This window comes from Asterias amurensis, chromosome 12 (genome assembly GCF_032118995.1).
Source record: "Asterias amurensis chromosome 12, ASM3211899v1".
NCBI lineage: Eukaryota > Metazoa > Echinodermata > Asteroidea > Forcipulatida > Asteriidae > Asterias > Asterias amurensis.
The window spans coordinates 13,949,413-13,965,261 of NC_092659.1; the positions used below are offsets into that span (position 1 = coordinate 13,949,413).

General features: G+C 39.4%; 1 protein-coding gene across 1 annotated transcript in view; it reads right to left on the reverse strand.

The window, feature by feature from the left end:
* The window catches only part of LOC139944785 (organic cation transporter protein-like), a 29,686-nt gene extending 18,708 nt beyond the window's left edge, over positions 1-10,978 (reverse strand). The window contains exons 1-3 of the mRNA XM_071941898.1: positions 9,816-10,978; positions 5,983-6,213; positions 3,387-3,583 (exon numbers count right to left, since the gene is read on the reverse strand). Of these exons, the coding sequence (XP_071797999.1) occupies positions 3,387-3,583; positions 5,983-6,213; positions 9,816-10,163 (776 nt within the window). The 5' untranslated portion in view covers positions 10,164-10,978. The remainder of the gene's footprint in view (positions 1-3,386; positions 3,584-5,982; positions 6,214-9,815) is intronic.
* Positions 10,979-15,849: the final 4,871 nt, after the last annotated feature.

Below are 15,849 nucleotides of genomic sequence, written 5' to 3' on the forward strand. Positions count from 1 at the left end.
TCTCAAAAAGTAAAGCATTTCATGGACTAATATTTCAAGAGAAGTCTTTCACCATTACCTTCTGTAAACCCTGTAAATTATTTGTAAATCTGTGAACTTTTTTTTTTTCCTGTACCGAAAGGGTCCAATGGCTTTAACTTTCACACTGTTTTCTTGAAAGTCTGAAAAGACAGTAATTGCTAAATGACATTATGAAGGTCACCCGGGCAATCAATGAATCCCCCTTTAATTTCCCCCTCCAACCTCTTAACCTGGAGCCCACCTGACATCGAACCTCTCCACCTCGAACCCATTATTTTGTTAGTGTCGACGTAATAGTGATTGTGTACAATCGAATGCAAAAGCACAACCCAATATTCATCAAAGTTTGTTGACAGTTTTGTTGTCGTTGTTTGTTTGCAAGAAAAATATTTACACCAGTCTTCTCACTTGGTGTATCTCAACATAGGCACAAAATAACAAACCTGTGAAAATTTGAACTCAATTGGTCGTCGAAATTGCGAGATAATAATGGAAAAAAACACCCTTGTCACACAAAGCTGTGTGCATTTAGATGCTTGATTTTGAGACATAAAAATCTAACTCTAAGGTAGGTCTCAAAATCAAATTCAAATATTTCAGTAGAAAGTTACTTCTTTCTCGAAAACTACCTTACTTCAGAGGGAGACGTTTCTCACAATGTTTTATACTATCAACATCTCTCCATAGATAGCTAACAAGTAAGTTTTTATTCTAACGGCTAATTAGAGTAATTACCAATAGTGTCCAGTGCCTTTAAAGTCACTATCAACCCTGCTGAAGTCCACGCAAGAGATTAACCACCCGCACTGTGTAAAAGTCGTTTGAATCTAGCTCACAAAACCACGTTTCCCGAGATAGCTCTATTATTCAATTCACTCAATCAGTGGAATTGTGTCTTTCTACTTCATAAAAACCAAAACTGCCTCTTGAAACCTCTCCCATCTTGTTTATTTCTTAAAGAACACTGCGTGAAGCCACACAGGGGTTCAAAGTTCATTCACATGTCTGCCCTCTTGAGATAAATATTTCTTTTTCTTTTTCTGTTTTGCAGTAGGGTTGGGTGCAAGACCATTGTAAAAAATGAATGATCAGAAAGGTCAAATTTACTGTCGTGTTAAGCCAACGGCCAAATATTTAAAACACACAAGGACAACTTTTAATTGAGAAAATCTGTTTTTATGAAGAAGAAATAAAGCAAGCAAAACCCCAACAGCGTCAAGGACAACCCAGGTCATCAAACTCATCTGGCGTCAATTTTGAAAGTCCACAAAGGTACACACCCCCTTGGATGGATGGTCACTGTTTAATCATTCAAGTATTTTTTCTCAAATCTATAAACTATGAGACGTAAATTTTCTAAAACCCAAGTATGTTTATTCTTGGAAGTTATTGAATCTATCAAAAATTACCATTTGGTGATCAACATTAAAGGTACTGGACACTATTGGTAATCACTCAAACTCATTGTTAGCATAAAAACTTACTTGTATACGATCAATGGAGAGCTGTTGAACCGTAGTTTTCGAGAAAAAGTAATTTTTCACTAAAATATTTGAATTTGATTTCGAAGTCAAGCATCTGAAAGCACACTATACAAGGGCGGTTTTTTCTTTCATTATTCTCTCGCAACTTCGACGACCAATTGACCTCAAATTTCCACAGGTCTGTTGTTTTATGCATATAAATGTTGAAAGCAATTACTAATAGTGTCCAATGTCTTTAACATTCAGTTTGCAAAGAACATTTCCAGTCAGCTACATATTTTGGTCTGCGAATTCTAGAGTTCTAGATCTACAAACTTGGATTTAGAATCTTATTTTTTGAGCATTAAATTTAACATAAACACGCCACAAAATATAGAGGCGTCCCTTTTGCAATGCGAAAACGGCATTCAATTTAGCACACTATCGCGCAACAGCGAAACAACTGCTGCGATTTTGGATATCTTTTTTAATCGACGTTCTCAGAAGAACAAATTGCCTGACTTGTCACCTCTGTGGTTCGAGTTGAATCACCCAGCTCAGACCAGAGACTTACATGTGGATGTGGTGTTCAGTCCCTAACTGACTGCGTGGGTTTACCAATTTTGGGTTATGTCCTGCCACATCTATTACCTAACATTTTCTTCTCGTATCCCAATGATTATGTTATTTGCACTAATTGTTCTGTTGTATAATGAGATAATAATTAATATATATTTGGTTTGCGGTAACACCATGTGTGTATCTACTTGCCAGGTAGAGTTGTTTTTAGGGAACTGTCTTGCTTTATTCTACTGCCGAGGATAGATAATCGGAGGTTCGGGAGACTTCTCAGTTCTGAAAAGAACTGTCCTGCTTTATAACTATTACCAGGGCGGATGGTATAGAAATTTGAGCTTATAGGATCATAATAACTGTACTGCCGCGGAGTCAGTTCGGAATTGGTCTCAACGTTTCGACTAGCTTGCTCTAGTCATCGTCAGGAGATAATAATTGAAACATTGGATGACTGTTTTGATGAGCTTTAAATTTCCCGCGAAATAGAACATCGCAACGTGTTGGCCACCCATTTTGCAGAAAATGACAGGCAAACCATTTGACTCTCTATCTCTGACTCTGCGGACAATCTTTGCTATTATTTTAAAGAAGTTGTCCTGGTCTAGTCAAAAATCAACTCCCCTGAGCGATTCACTGTTACGTTTAAAATCTTTCCTGGCTCTAACAAAATCCAAACGTGGTGACAGAACACACTTGTCGGACACTTGTTATGGAGGCATGCTGGACCCCACGACAGCATGGACAGTTTACTTGTTGTGATCCTAGCCCCCTCGATCCACCACTAACAGTTTACCCAACACCCAAACTGTTGGACTCTAGTTTGCCTGACCCTGCACGATCAGGGCCCAATTTCATAGCGCTGCTTAACGGTAAGCAAATTTGCGTGCTTACTGTAGCAGAACAAAATTGCTTAAGCCTTAGCGTATTTCACAGGTTAGCAGAACAAATTGCGTGTTTATCGTTGATTTGCGTTGTGGCGTCATTTATTTTCGTGCGGTAAGCACCGGAAGGTTAGCATGCCTTTTTGTTTGCTTACGGTTAGCAGCGCTATGAAATGGAAATTGCACAGTAAGCACAAAATCGGCCGCTAAGCAGCGCTATGAAGTTGGGTCCAGTGCAGTCTTCAGTCCAACAGAACCAAACAAAACACGCAGTTGAGTTTCGAAGGATTTGGGGACAATGAGGCCGTGTTCGAATTGGCAGCTCCGGCTCTGGCTACGGCTTAATCACATCCTCATCAAACAAGTACGGCGTGTCCTTAGCAACAGTCGTAGCCGTCAATTCGGATGGTCAATTCGAAAAGTCAATAATGGAGTATCTACTTACAACCAGAGTGGTATCGCGATCAGGCAAGGCAGGGAGATGGCCAGCTGCATTTTCCTCCAGTCACGTAGGAAGTACGCAATGGCAGCTAGTAGGGTCACACCCACACCCCAAGCAATGCCGTTAATGCACCCGGCGATAGTTCGCTTCTTCGGGGAGAACATCTCCATAATCAGGACAAACTCCGTCAAGTTCATGCCCTTTTGACATAAAAAAAAAAGAAACTTCAATTATGACGTGGTGAAAACCAACTTAAAGGTAGAGTCATGCTATGTTTTTGTCGGCGTAATGCCGATTGAGGCTATATTTTTCAGGAACGACACAACAAAAGAATCAGAATTAACGTCATGTGTTTCTATAAGAATGAGGATCATTCCACGTTGAGCGAGGTGATAGACCTCTGCTCGCAACTTGCATTCCACAGTAATATGATTTTGAGATTCAAATATTACTTCATCATACTTCTGTTGTTTTCTTCGAAGACGAAAAAATTTAACAATAAGGCACTAACATCTTTCTATAACAATCGGCTTTCGGACAAAAATTCCACGTTAACAAAGAAAGACCCTACTTTCACAGGCACTGGGCACTATTGGTAATTACTCATAATAATGTTTATCAGAAAAACCTACTTGGTAACAAGCAAGGAGAGCTGTTGATAGTATAAAACATTGTGAGAAACGGCTCCCTCTAGAGTAAAGTAGTTTTCGAGAAAGAAGTAACTTTCCACTAAAATATTTGAAATCGATTTCGAGACCTCAGAATTAGATTTTGAGATCCCGAAAGCACACAACTTCGTTTGACAAGGGTGTTTTTTCTTCCATTGTTCGACGACCAATTGAGTTCAAGTTTTCACAGTTCAAGTTTGTTATTGTATGCATTTGTTGAGATACACCAAAGTGAGAAGACTGGTCTTTGACAACTACCAAAGGTGTCCAGTGTCTTTAAGGATGACATACTGAAACCGTAGTGCTTTAAACTTGAGCAAGTGTCAATATTGTTCCATTCGCTGCCAAACTGCGATAATGTTGACTGAAAATCATTCACGAGAATAAGGACACCAAATAACCCATGTAGACAAAACAGGTGGAACGTCCACTGTCCGGCAGTTGGCTCCGTTACAAATATGTGATTTACGGAAGCTTTAAAGGGACATTGAGGTGGGGTGAGGGACGATTATCGTAAAGACTTAATACAAGTCATGGTTACATTAAACTTATATCTCATAGATGACATATCATGATTTGTGTGAAGTCATAATTACTATAGATAAATCTTGTCTTTCTCTCTGAATGTCGGTTAAGCGGTTCCGATTTTGTTTCGATTTTGTTTTGTACGACGTGGAAACAAAAGGTTAAACAAGACTGGCCTACGCAGTCTATGACCCTTCTCGAAACCACAGATAGGGCTTGGGCCTTTGGTTGGGTTTGGGCTATGGATTTGACTTGGGCTTGAGCTTGGGCTATGCATTGGACTTTGGATTGAGCTTGGATTTTGGATTGGACTATAGGGATTGAGCTTGGACTTGAGCTTTGGGGTGGACATAGTCTTGGGCTGGGGCTTGGGCTTTTGCCTCGTGCTTTGGTATGGGATCGAGCTTGGGCTTGGGCTTGTGCTTGAGCTTGGACTTGGGCTTGAGCTAGTGCATAGGCATGAGCTTGGACCAAGGGTTGTGCTTGTGCTTGAGTTTGTGTCTAGGCTAAGGCTTGTGCTAGGGTTTGGGATTGAGCTTGGACTTGAGCTTGTGATTGGACTTTGGATTGAGCTTGGACTTGGGCTTCAGCTAGTGCATAGGCATGAGCTTGGACTTATGGTTGTGCTTGTGCTTGAGTTTGGGTCTGGGCTAAGGCTTGTGCTTGGGTTTGGGATTGAGCTTGGACTTGGGCTTGTCCTTGAACTTGTGATTGGACTTTGGATTTAGCTTGGACTTGGGCTTGAGCTAGTGCATAGGCATGAGCTTGGACAAAGGGTTGTGCTTGTGCTTGAGTTTGGGTCTGGGCTAAGGCTTGTGCTAGGGTTTGGGATTGAGCTTGGACTTGGGCTTGAGCTAGTGCATAGGCATGAGCTTGGACTTATGGTTGTGCTTGTGCTTGAGTTTGTGTCTGAGCTAAGGCTTGTGCTAGGATTTGGGATTGAGCTTGGACTTGGGCTTGAGCTGGTGCATAGGCATGAGCTAGGACCTATGGTTGTGCTTGTGCTTGAGTATGGGCTTGGGCTTTGGCTTGTGCTTGGGTTTGGGTTCGGGCTCCTTAGAAACTGATAGAGCCTAAGTCCAAGCTCAATGCCAAAGCCGCGGTTTCAAGAAGGGCCCATGATTGCGATCGCAAAATTTGGTTATTCACCAGGATGGTTTTATGTTGTGTTTGATGAAAAACATGATGTAAATGAATGGTTGTTGAGATTTTGTTTACATTAACTGTAAATTAGGCTCAAACAGGGCTACCCCTACTCTCGGGTATACTATTAGCCTAGGTACTAAGTGGCTGCAAGAAGAAAATATTTCAGAAGAAAAAAACCTAGGGGAGCTGATGACAGGATTCAGTATTCCTCAGAAAAAGTATGGATTGTATTGGATGAACGAAATATTTCAATCATTTACCTGCTCGAACATTCCGATAAAAAAGAACAGTACCACAAACCAGTGGTAGACGTAGATGAAGTAGATAATGATACCGGCGATGGCTTGCAGAAACACGGCGGTCAGGAGCACCGTCTTACGGCCGATGAGATCCGAGAGCTGCCCGAAGACAAAAGCTCCCGTTAAGACGCCGAAAAATAGAATAGACTGTGCTGTACTCGGGAGGATGTTGTCCTTGCAGACAAGGTCCAGCTATGGAAGAAAAAGATGACAAGAAAATTAGTAGGGCTGCAAGAGGAAAACAAACACACAAGAGTCCATTTGGAGCGTTATAATAAAAACCGGCCTTTTCTGGCAATACTCTCTTATAATGTAAGAGTAGAAACCACTCGTTTTGTTCGCCATTCCACTCTTGCAAACAGCTATATGCCAGACAACTTTTTTAGAGTGAAAGACGCGTACTTTCAACTCGATTTAGAGTGAAGTTAAACACAGAATGATTTTCACTCTCAAAAGAGCGAAACTTACACCACTCGGACAAGAGAGTGAAATTTCACTCCTATACATAAAAGAGATTACTTATCTTCATATACTAGTCATAACTGAGGGCTAAAACCAGCTGATGTAGCAATGCCACAGTCTTTCAGATGGTCGTGAAATTGTATTTCACCATTCCAGGGGCGGACCCGTGAATATTTGCACGGGTAGGGTTAATTGCATCAAACAATACTATTTACTAAACATGGCAAACCATATTCCCTTCAGACAGCGGAGCAGTCTGTGATGAAAAGTCCAGCGAGTAAACGACCTTGTTTTGGCAAATTTAACTTCACGTTATGTTCCTTAAGCGTATTATTTTTGTTATAGAAGTCAGGGAAAATAGAATTCTAACTGAATTCAAAATTTTGACTCCCATAAATGGCCGACCGTGTTAGTCGACAGGGTAAAAAGAAAACCACGCAATTTCGAGGCATTTTTGTGTAGATCATTGTGTTCTACTTTTACAAAATTCTAACCATATACATTTTACAACAAACGGTTACAGAACGCTTTTCAAAGACCAACTCGACCGATCCAAGGCAACGTGTTCCTTTAAATGTTGCTTTCTTTTCTATTGTACTTATTTTTCGTGTGTAATTATTTTACTGGAATTTTAATGTAATACGAACTCGAACAGGCTGGTCCTTGAGAGTAACAGAGCGCAATATAAATTCACTAAATTATTAATATTATTAAATGTAAATTGGTCTCATGCTGGTGCATGTAAAATAACCGGACGATCTTAGGCCTTCATTAAAATGCAATAAGATCGATGAAAAAATGACGAAACTTAGTTAAACTATTGTTAAATTTATGAATGAGAATGAGAGTTTTTCTTTGTGATATCTGTAAATGTTTGAAACTTTCAAAACGACGGCTCGTTAAAAACAGTCCTATATGGGCCCTTCATCATAAACAATTCTTTATAATGGTATTCTCTTTACTTTACTTAACTAAGCTTACTAGCACATATTTATGGCCTGTATTCTAACTCTTGTTTTTATTACCAATTTATTTCCAGTTATTACCTTCGTGCTGCGAGGACAGTTTTTATCTATATAGGCCCTATAATCTATCTATACGAATTATTGACGAAATTATCCCTCTGTTTTACTAACAAGGTCAAAAGGTGGAAACCGATCGTTAAGTTCAAAATCCATCTCATCGTAAGGATCGATTTTGGATAACGTGTTCACTACATAATTGCGACGAATTTGGTCATCGCAATTTGTATTTGATTACCAATGATAATTTTGCGAGGACTCGTTATGTAGTCACAGAATACAAGTTGTTTGCACATTAATGACAAATGGTGCCATTTTGTGTTTGGGTTTGATAATAGCGGTGTACGTCTTGCGTAGTTTGTCCGTAAATTAAAGAGTAAAATTGCGTTTGATGTAATACTCTGATTGCGTTAATTACTGGGATAGGCCTGTTACTCGGAAAACACAACGTAGTTGACTGATGACATCTTTCAGCGACCCAGCGACTATTGCAGAGTTTTGTTTACTTTAGGTCGTGTCAAAATGGCGGCTACTAGTTATGGCTACGGCTAGATTGCCGCGTCATCATGCGTTAAGGTAAAGGACGTCCTTAGCAACACCCTTAGCAACAGCCGTAGCCGTAGCTGTAGTCGCCAGTTCGAATAAGGCGTAACAATTGGTGAAATAGGAGATCCCCATAGCCAGTGTTTGGCTTAAAACTATTGTAATAATATTGCATTTGCAAACCGTCCTTTCCAATTTATTGTTACAGAGCTCAACATTTTCGGTGACAATTATTGACGATTATTGGAAGTGACTGGACCTATTTATGCAAACTATATATAATAATAAGACCTAGGCTTTGCGTGCAAACAACAATTATATAAGAAGCCGATTTATTATAATAGCTCAACATTTTAGGTGGCCAGTTTTTACGAATATTAGCAATGACATAGGCCTATTTATGCAAATTGGTCTAATAATAGGCCTTGGACGCAAACAACAATTAAAAACGTGTTTCCCACCTTTTGACATTGAAAGGATATCAGACAGAAATCAATGACATGAATAATTCGTACTGTGCTGGTAAGCTTTGTAAAAAACTACAGTATGTTTTATAGATTTTTTCATGATCACAGCTCTTTCGGATTAGTTCACACAAATTGTAATTTTTATGTCGTCTATAGATCAGACTTTGACAGATGACATTGAAAAACTCCAGTCTCATAATAAACCAAACTTTAAAGGCACTTGACACCTTTGGTAATTGTCAAAGACCTGCTCCCGTCGATTTCACAAAACCCTTCTTAACTTAAGACTAATCTTAGGACTTAGGACGAGTCCCAACCGTGCACTTTAGCATGCAGACCTCAAGATTAATCCTAAGTTAGGACGAGTAACTGGTCCTAACTCGAGTAAGACAAGTCCTAACTCTTTGTGAAATCGACCCCAATTTTCTCGTTTGGTGTATCTCAACATATGCATTAAAAGACAAACCTGTTAAAATTTGGGCTCGATTGGCCATCCCATTTGCAAGAGAATGAAAGAACTTTAAAAAGACAATTTTGTGTGTTTTTAGATTGTAAAAGGCTGAAGTATTTTATTAATTGAGAGAGGGGTTACCTCTTTCTCAAAAAACTACTTAACTTCAGAAGGAGCCGTTTCTCATATCGTTTTGCTCGTTACCAAGTTAGTTTACGCTGAAAAAATGAGTAATTCCTATAGTGTCCAGTGCCTTTTTAATGAAGTTTGACAGATTTTCATCGATCTCATTCACGTCAATACACACAGTATCACCAAAAGTTACAGCAATAATTATGTACTAAGGAATCAAGATGAATCTTATTTCGTAATTTTTTCAAATAATAATTTTAACAATTTTATTGTCCTCCTCACACTTTTTTTACGCACCAGCCTGAAACTGATTTACACTTAAACTTCAATGTATGCATTTTAATGTGTAATAGAACCGCGGCAACAACTTGACATGTACATGTACAACGGCCACCATGCCATGACTGATGATTTTGCTTGTTGGTTATGTCAAAGGTCACCACTTTATGCCTCGAACGAACCCCCCCCCCCCCCCTTAAATCATCGCAACTGTGACGACTTTTAGTGAAAGTGACAAATTCAGCGACGTCGCAAGAGTGACAGATTTGCGGTTTGCGGTGTCGTCGCAAGTGTGATAGCGATGATCGTAAACGGTGACTTTATAGTGAAATCGGCCCCTAGTTTCATGCTCAAACACCCTTAGGATAAGTGATAGGAAGAACCAGCACATCATTCTTACGGACTAGAGAGCGGGGGAAGAGGGGGAACTAAGCTTACCTCCATGACGATAGTGTTTTCGTCGAATAGAGTCACAAACTCGTATCCATTGGTACACTCCACTTGGATACTTGTATTGATGACCGACGTGCCGTTTTCACCTTTTTCTACGGCGTACATCAAACACTCTGCGAATGACTCGTTCTGGTCGACCATGCGGGGCACACTCTCCTCCAATGTAAACCCCGGTGAAGCCCGGCAGTGGAACGGTGGCTGATCGGTGGTGAAAATAATCCCGAAGATCTGCCAAGCCGGTAGCCATGTTCCAACCAGAGTTATTAAGATGAATGCTACGGTCTGGTACCGGCCAAAGTCGCCCAGGTACACCCAGACATCGTCTAAATCCATGGTGTTTAGAAGCCCCCACTCTCCTACCAGATAATGCTTTTGTTATTGCACCTGGTGGCTATTGAATCTACCAATAGGTCTGTCCACGCAGCACCTGGTCTAACTGCACCGGGGATTAAGTGGTAATTATCTGGCAACAAAGCAAATACTGTGAAGTTGTTGAACTACAGCACGCTTAAAAACAACAAAGTAATAAGGAACTTGTAAATTATACTCTCAAGTGGCTGATAGATACAAATTTGGGCCAACTACCGACGGACAAAGTTCAACGTACTCAACTTAAAAGACCATTAAGCGAGTGATGTGAATCTCTAAACCTCAACCAACGCATTATAGCTGTTCCAATATCCAGAATAAGTCCATTCTTGTTCTTAAAATACCAGAAACACACCACAAAGTTGTTCACGCGCTGCAATTGCACCACCGACCAAACAACAGAGTCACGCATTGATTATGAAGGGCTACAAGAACAGGGCACTTTTTTATATTATTTCCGGTGGCCAATCACGGTGTTGCACTGGTTATAATTTGATTACACGTGACAGTTTTTGACGAATGTCTAAGTTCAACGGCGTCCAGTGAACTCCCTTTATTCATAATGTAAATTCATTTGTTTATTTTTTTTTTCCAAGGACGCGTGTGTGTACACGGATAAAATAATACCGGCCGAGAGGGGCAGAAAAAAGGAGAGAGCGAAAATAAACTTACCTAATCCACAAAAACATATATATTTTTTCTCCCCTAACTCGCAAGGTCTGCCCAGAGTTCACAGGAACTATTTAAGCAGGGGATTTTCTATTCACCAAGGTATGCCACTCAATTGTGTGAATTGTAAAAGTGTGAAAAAAATTCCATTTTTCACTTGTTGCCAAACAAGGTTTCCAATTGAAGTGGAACTAATTTTTTTGTGACCATCGAGTTCCTTGTAATTCTACGTCCAAGTTGTTTTGTTTAGTTGTTGATGTTGAGAGTATTTGTTCTCTTTCTTTTCAGTTTCGCAAAGTGGTCCCGCCCTTGACTTTTGCCTGTTTATAAAACCAAAAGGCGCTAGTCAAAAAAGGTGAAAAACTTGGCAACTATCTGAAAGAAGCATTTTTTGTGATTCTGAAGTTTAAAGGCACTGGACACTATTTTGTAATTACTCAAATAATTGTTAGCATATCAACTTCATTAACTAGCTGTTCGTAGCATAAACCATTAAGAGAAACAGTTCCATCTGAAGTAACGATAGTTTTTTAGCAAAATTTATTTATTTATTTATTTATTTTTATTTTAAATCTTTAGACATACACAATAGTTGCAAGTTGTACAGGGGCTGTCAAGGCTAAAACAAAAGTATAAAACTGTCATCAAAAGATGTGTAAAACCAGACCCCTGCCAACGATAAAAATATAATTATACAATATAAAAAGGTGATTGCACTGAAACATTTAAGAAATCACACAATAGAAATCATTAAAACACAACAAAATCAGACTATTGAAAACAAAAAACTACACCCACAACAAAACACCGCAGCGATAAGAGGAAGGGACAACAATTGAAAATAATAAAAAACATAGAATGGACTAAAAAAAACCAGAAAAAATAAAATTGGCACAGAGTGCACCCTCACAGATTCATGCCAACCCACTGGGCCCGAGGACAATGATAGCAGAGAGCCTCCCCAAACACCACCCAAAAAGCACAAAGACCCCTCAGACAATTAAAACCACTAGCACTTTTAACATACTAAAAATTCCCCCCTCAGCTTCATACGAAAGGACTTGTACCCCTCCAAAATCAAAACATTCCTGGTATCCAAAGTGAGCTCTGAGAACATTTTAGGAAAGCGAACAATGGTAGAAAATTTATAAGCATCCGTCCTAGGTTTTAGGTGATGAAAAGTGAGCAATTCTGTGTGACGGGAGTTAACTTTAGACAGATTAGTTAAGTCATTCATAAAACTATACCGAGTGGACATCAACAGTTTTACAATAAAGCAAATGTTTAAAAAAATTCTTCTGTCAGACAGCAACATAAGACCCAGAGTCTTCAGTCTTTCTTGATAAGGCTGTTCCATATATGTTTGCCGAAGTATCATCCTGCTGGCTCTGCGCTGTACCGATTCGATTGAATTGATGTGTTTTTTACGGTGAACCCACCAGACGGGTGAGCAGTAGTCTAAGATTGGCTGCACAAGAGTCTTGAACAAATGGAGCGATACGCACGAAGGACAGTTGCCAGAGATGAGGCGAATCAAACCAATCAGTCTATTACATTTTGAAGTAACAGCCTGCACTTGTAGATCCCAAGATAAGTTACTCTGGAATATACAGCCTAGAAGCTTGATGGAGTCCACACATTCCAGGGGGGAGTTTCCAAGATTGTATTCTGGTTTGCTCATACGTCGCCAAGTCAACCGTATCGATTTGCACTTGTCAGCATTTAAGCGCAAACAGTTCAATTTAGCCCAGTTAACTATAGTGTTTAGGTCCTTCTGAAGTAGAGAATCCGGCGCGTCAGTTGTAACATTTTTGAACAAAAATGTGTCATCTGCGTACTGTACAAGGTTTGAAGAAAGTTGAAGCTGAAGATCGTTCGCGTACAAAACAAAGAGCAGGGGGCCAAGTACAGAGCCCTGTGGCACTCCTGAACCGACCGGTAGCCAGTCTGAAGTAAAGCCTTTGTAAATGTAAAACTTCAGGCCTGAAGCCTTTTTTAGGCATCTGAAATCACACAAAATGTGTGCAATAAGGGTGCTTTATCATTATTCTCTTGCAACTTCGATGACAAGTCGAGTCAAAATTTCCACAGATTTGTTGGGATACACCAAGTGCTAATACTGGTCTTTGACATTTACCAAAAGTTTTAAGTGCCCTTAGGCTATTGAGACTACAACGAGCGAAAATTCAGAGTCATAATAACTTTTGTTGTATTTATTGAATTTATTATTACTAGGTTTTGGTCGGTAAGCAATGGGCTATGACAACTAACGCTAGATTAACTTAAACATATCAAAGGATATATCTTCTGAAATTAAAATTATTCAACTTTGTCAGAACTAGGTTGATGTATTTCAGGCAAAAGCTTTCAGGTTTTTGGCGCCTTTCTGACAAAGTTGTTGATTCGTCCGTGAAGAGTGTTTCAGAAATGCCCAACAAAAGAAAAACATATCAATCCAGTAAACATGAACATTTTATATTAAGTTTTTTTTCCAATTTTTTTTTAACAAATAAGTTGTAACAATAATTTACTTTTCATCATGCACTCTCGACCAACTTTCCAAAATACCTGTCGGATTTCACAGCAGACCGAGCTCGCGTTTTTGTCGCAAAAGGAATCCCTCTTCGAAAATGAATCCTGAAAGCACACACCTTTGTGTGACAAGGGTGTTTTTGTCTTTCTTTATTCTCTTGCAGCCTCGATGACCATTCGAGTCCAAAGCTTCCAAGATTTGTTATTTTAAGCATATGTTAGGATCAAGTGAGAATACTGGTCTTTGACAACTTAATAAGCAAAAGTGTCCATGCAGTGCATTTAAGCTAGAAAAAATTGTTATCAACTCGCTGTCTTACCATAACCTCTCAACTACGGATAAACAACGAGCAATTAGTTATTATTGAAAAAGCAAGACTATGTTTTTAAGCTTGCCGCGAGCTCACGTGGAAATATTCTTTTCTTTTAGTTGCCTAGGACAACTGGTCTTGGATTTAGAACAATTTTGTGTTGTGTACATTATAGTATGACACCTCAATACAATGGGGTCAACAACATGGAAATTGGTCAATACAAAATGGGCTCTATTATGATCCTAACATTGTTGATATAGTCATCTTTGGTTTCGAACGAGAACCCGTAAGTTCTATTTTTTTTTATTTAATCTGAGACACCGGACACTTTTGGCAATTGTCAATGAACAGTTTTCTCACTTCTCAACATATGCACAAAGTATACACATGTGTGAAAAACCCTTGTAGCACAAGTTGTGTGCTTTCAGATGCGGTCTCGAATTCAATTAAAATATTTTAGTGAGAGATAACTTCTTTCTCAAAAACTACATTACTTAAGAGGGACCCGTTTCTCACAATGTTTTATAGTACTTAACATCTCTCCATTGCTCGTTACCAAGTAAGTTTTTATGCTAATCATTATTTTAAGTAATTACCAATAGTGTCCAGTGCCTTTAAGTGGGAAGGTGCAGTTTCAGATGAGTAGGTCTCAACTTCTTTTCACTCGAAGTTTTTTATAACGGATAGACTGAAACTCTACAACGACAAATTTTGATCAAATTCAGATCACTCTTGAATGTGAAAACTGCGAAAACGTTCACGTTTTGTTAATGACTTGGTGCCCGTTCATTACTTACTCATTTCATGGAGCCTCCATGCTCACTTCAACTTTCAATAAGCAACAGGATAGTTATTATGTTCAAATTCAGTTTGCCCTGGTCGTTTATCGACAGTTTTCTGCTGCGGATTGAAATTGGTGAGCATGTTAACCATATCAGACTCTTACTGATTTATACAGATCTATCACAGTTCTTCCTCGGTAAATTTGTTTTCAAGGCTAAGGAGAATACAAAACAAGCTGGCAACAGCTAATCGCCTTCATACAAACATTGGTTTAGCCATTGGTTTAGTTTAATTGCACAAATCAGAAAGTTGTGCCTCGGTAACTAGACGACAATAGGCCTACCAATTTTAGTCATTGTGAAATCGGGCTGTTTTGCCATAATCCTTTTCTATAAACCTGCACTCAAAAATTCTTAACACTAATTCACAGAATCATCGATCTCGGGACGACTCTGTTTTTTTTTTATTACGGATGGCGGAACGGACCATTGATTATTTTATTGACCATTAAATTTATCGTGGTCCAGTGGTTAGACTTGCAGTCACAAGGTTGTGTAGTCGAATCCTACCAAACTAACATGGTGTGTAGTCGTTACCGTATAAGCCATCTTGGTGTCTGCCCTACAGTTTGTGGAAATACAAACCGTCCGTAGAGAGAGATGATGACGTCAGATTAGCCCCAACCAAATGCCATTTTGAATGTGCACAAGTACAGTGACACATCTCCGTAGAGCTAGCCCAGTATCCATTTCTATATATCACGTCACTCCTTTGAAGCAGCAGTAGCCCTAAACAGTTCGCCCTATAAACCTTCTTTCAGGGGTTATAGTTTGTTCTCGAATGAAAATTCGACCGAAACCTGCATGCTGCGTACTGTTGTGTTACCATCGTTGCACTTTCATGACGTCACAATGCGCCATTTTGATCATGGTGAGAGAAATGTTTATTATTTTGTTAACCTTGCAAAAGAACTGATGCATTGCGCCGAAGTTTTAAGTCACACAAAAACTTCCATTAAACAACCTCTCCGGCCCGAAGCCGTCTGTACTTGTTTGTCCTGTTCCTCTTCGTTTCATTTCAAAAGGTACTTCAAACAATAAAAGTGAAATAAACGATCCCAAAACTAGTTCACAATCTCGGGGGGTAAGGACTCCTTTTGCGAACAAAACGCGAGCTCGGTCTGCTGTGAAATCCAACAGGTATTTTGGAAAGTTGGTCGAGAGTGCATTATGGAAAAGTAAATATTGTTCCACTGCGCTCAGAAAAGTAAAATATTGTTTATGAAAAGACGAAATATAAAGTGTTCTTGTTTACCGGACTGGTGTGATTTCCTTTTGTTGGGCCTTTCACTC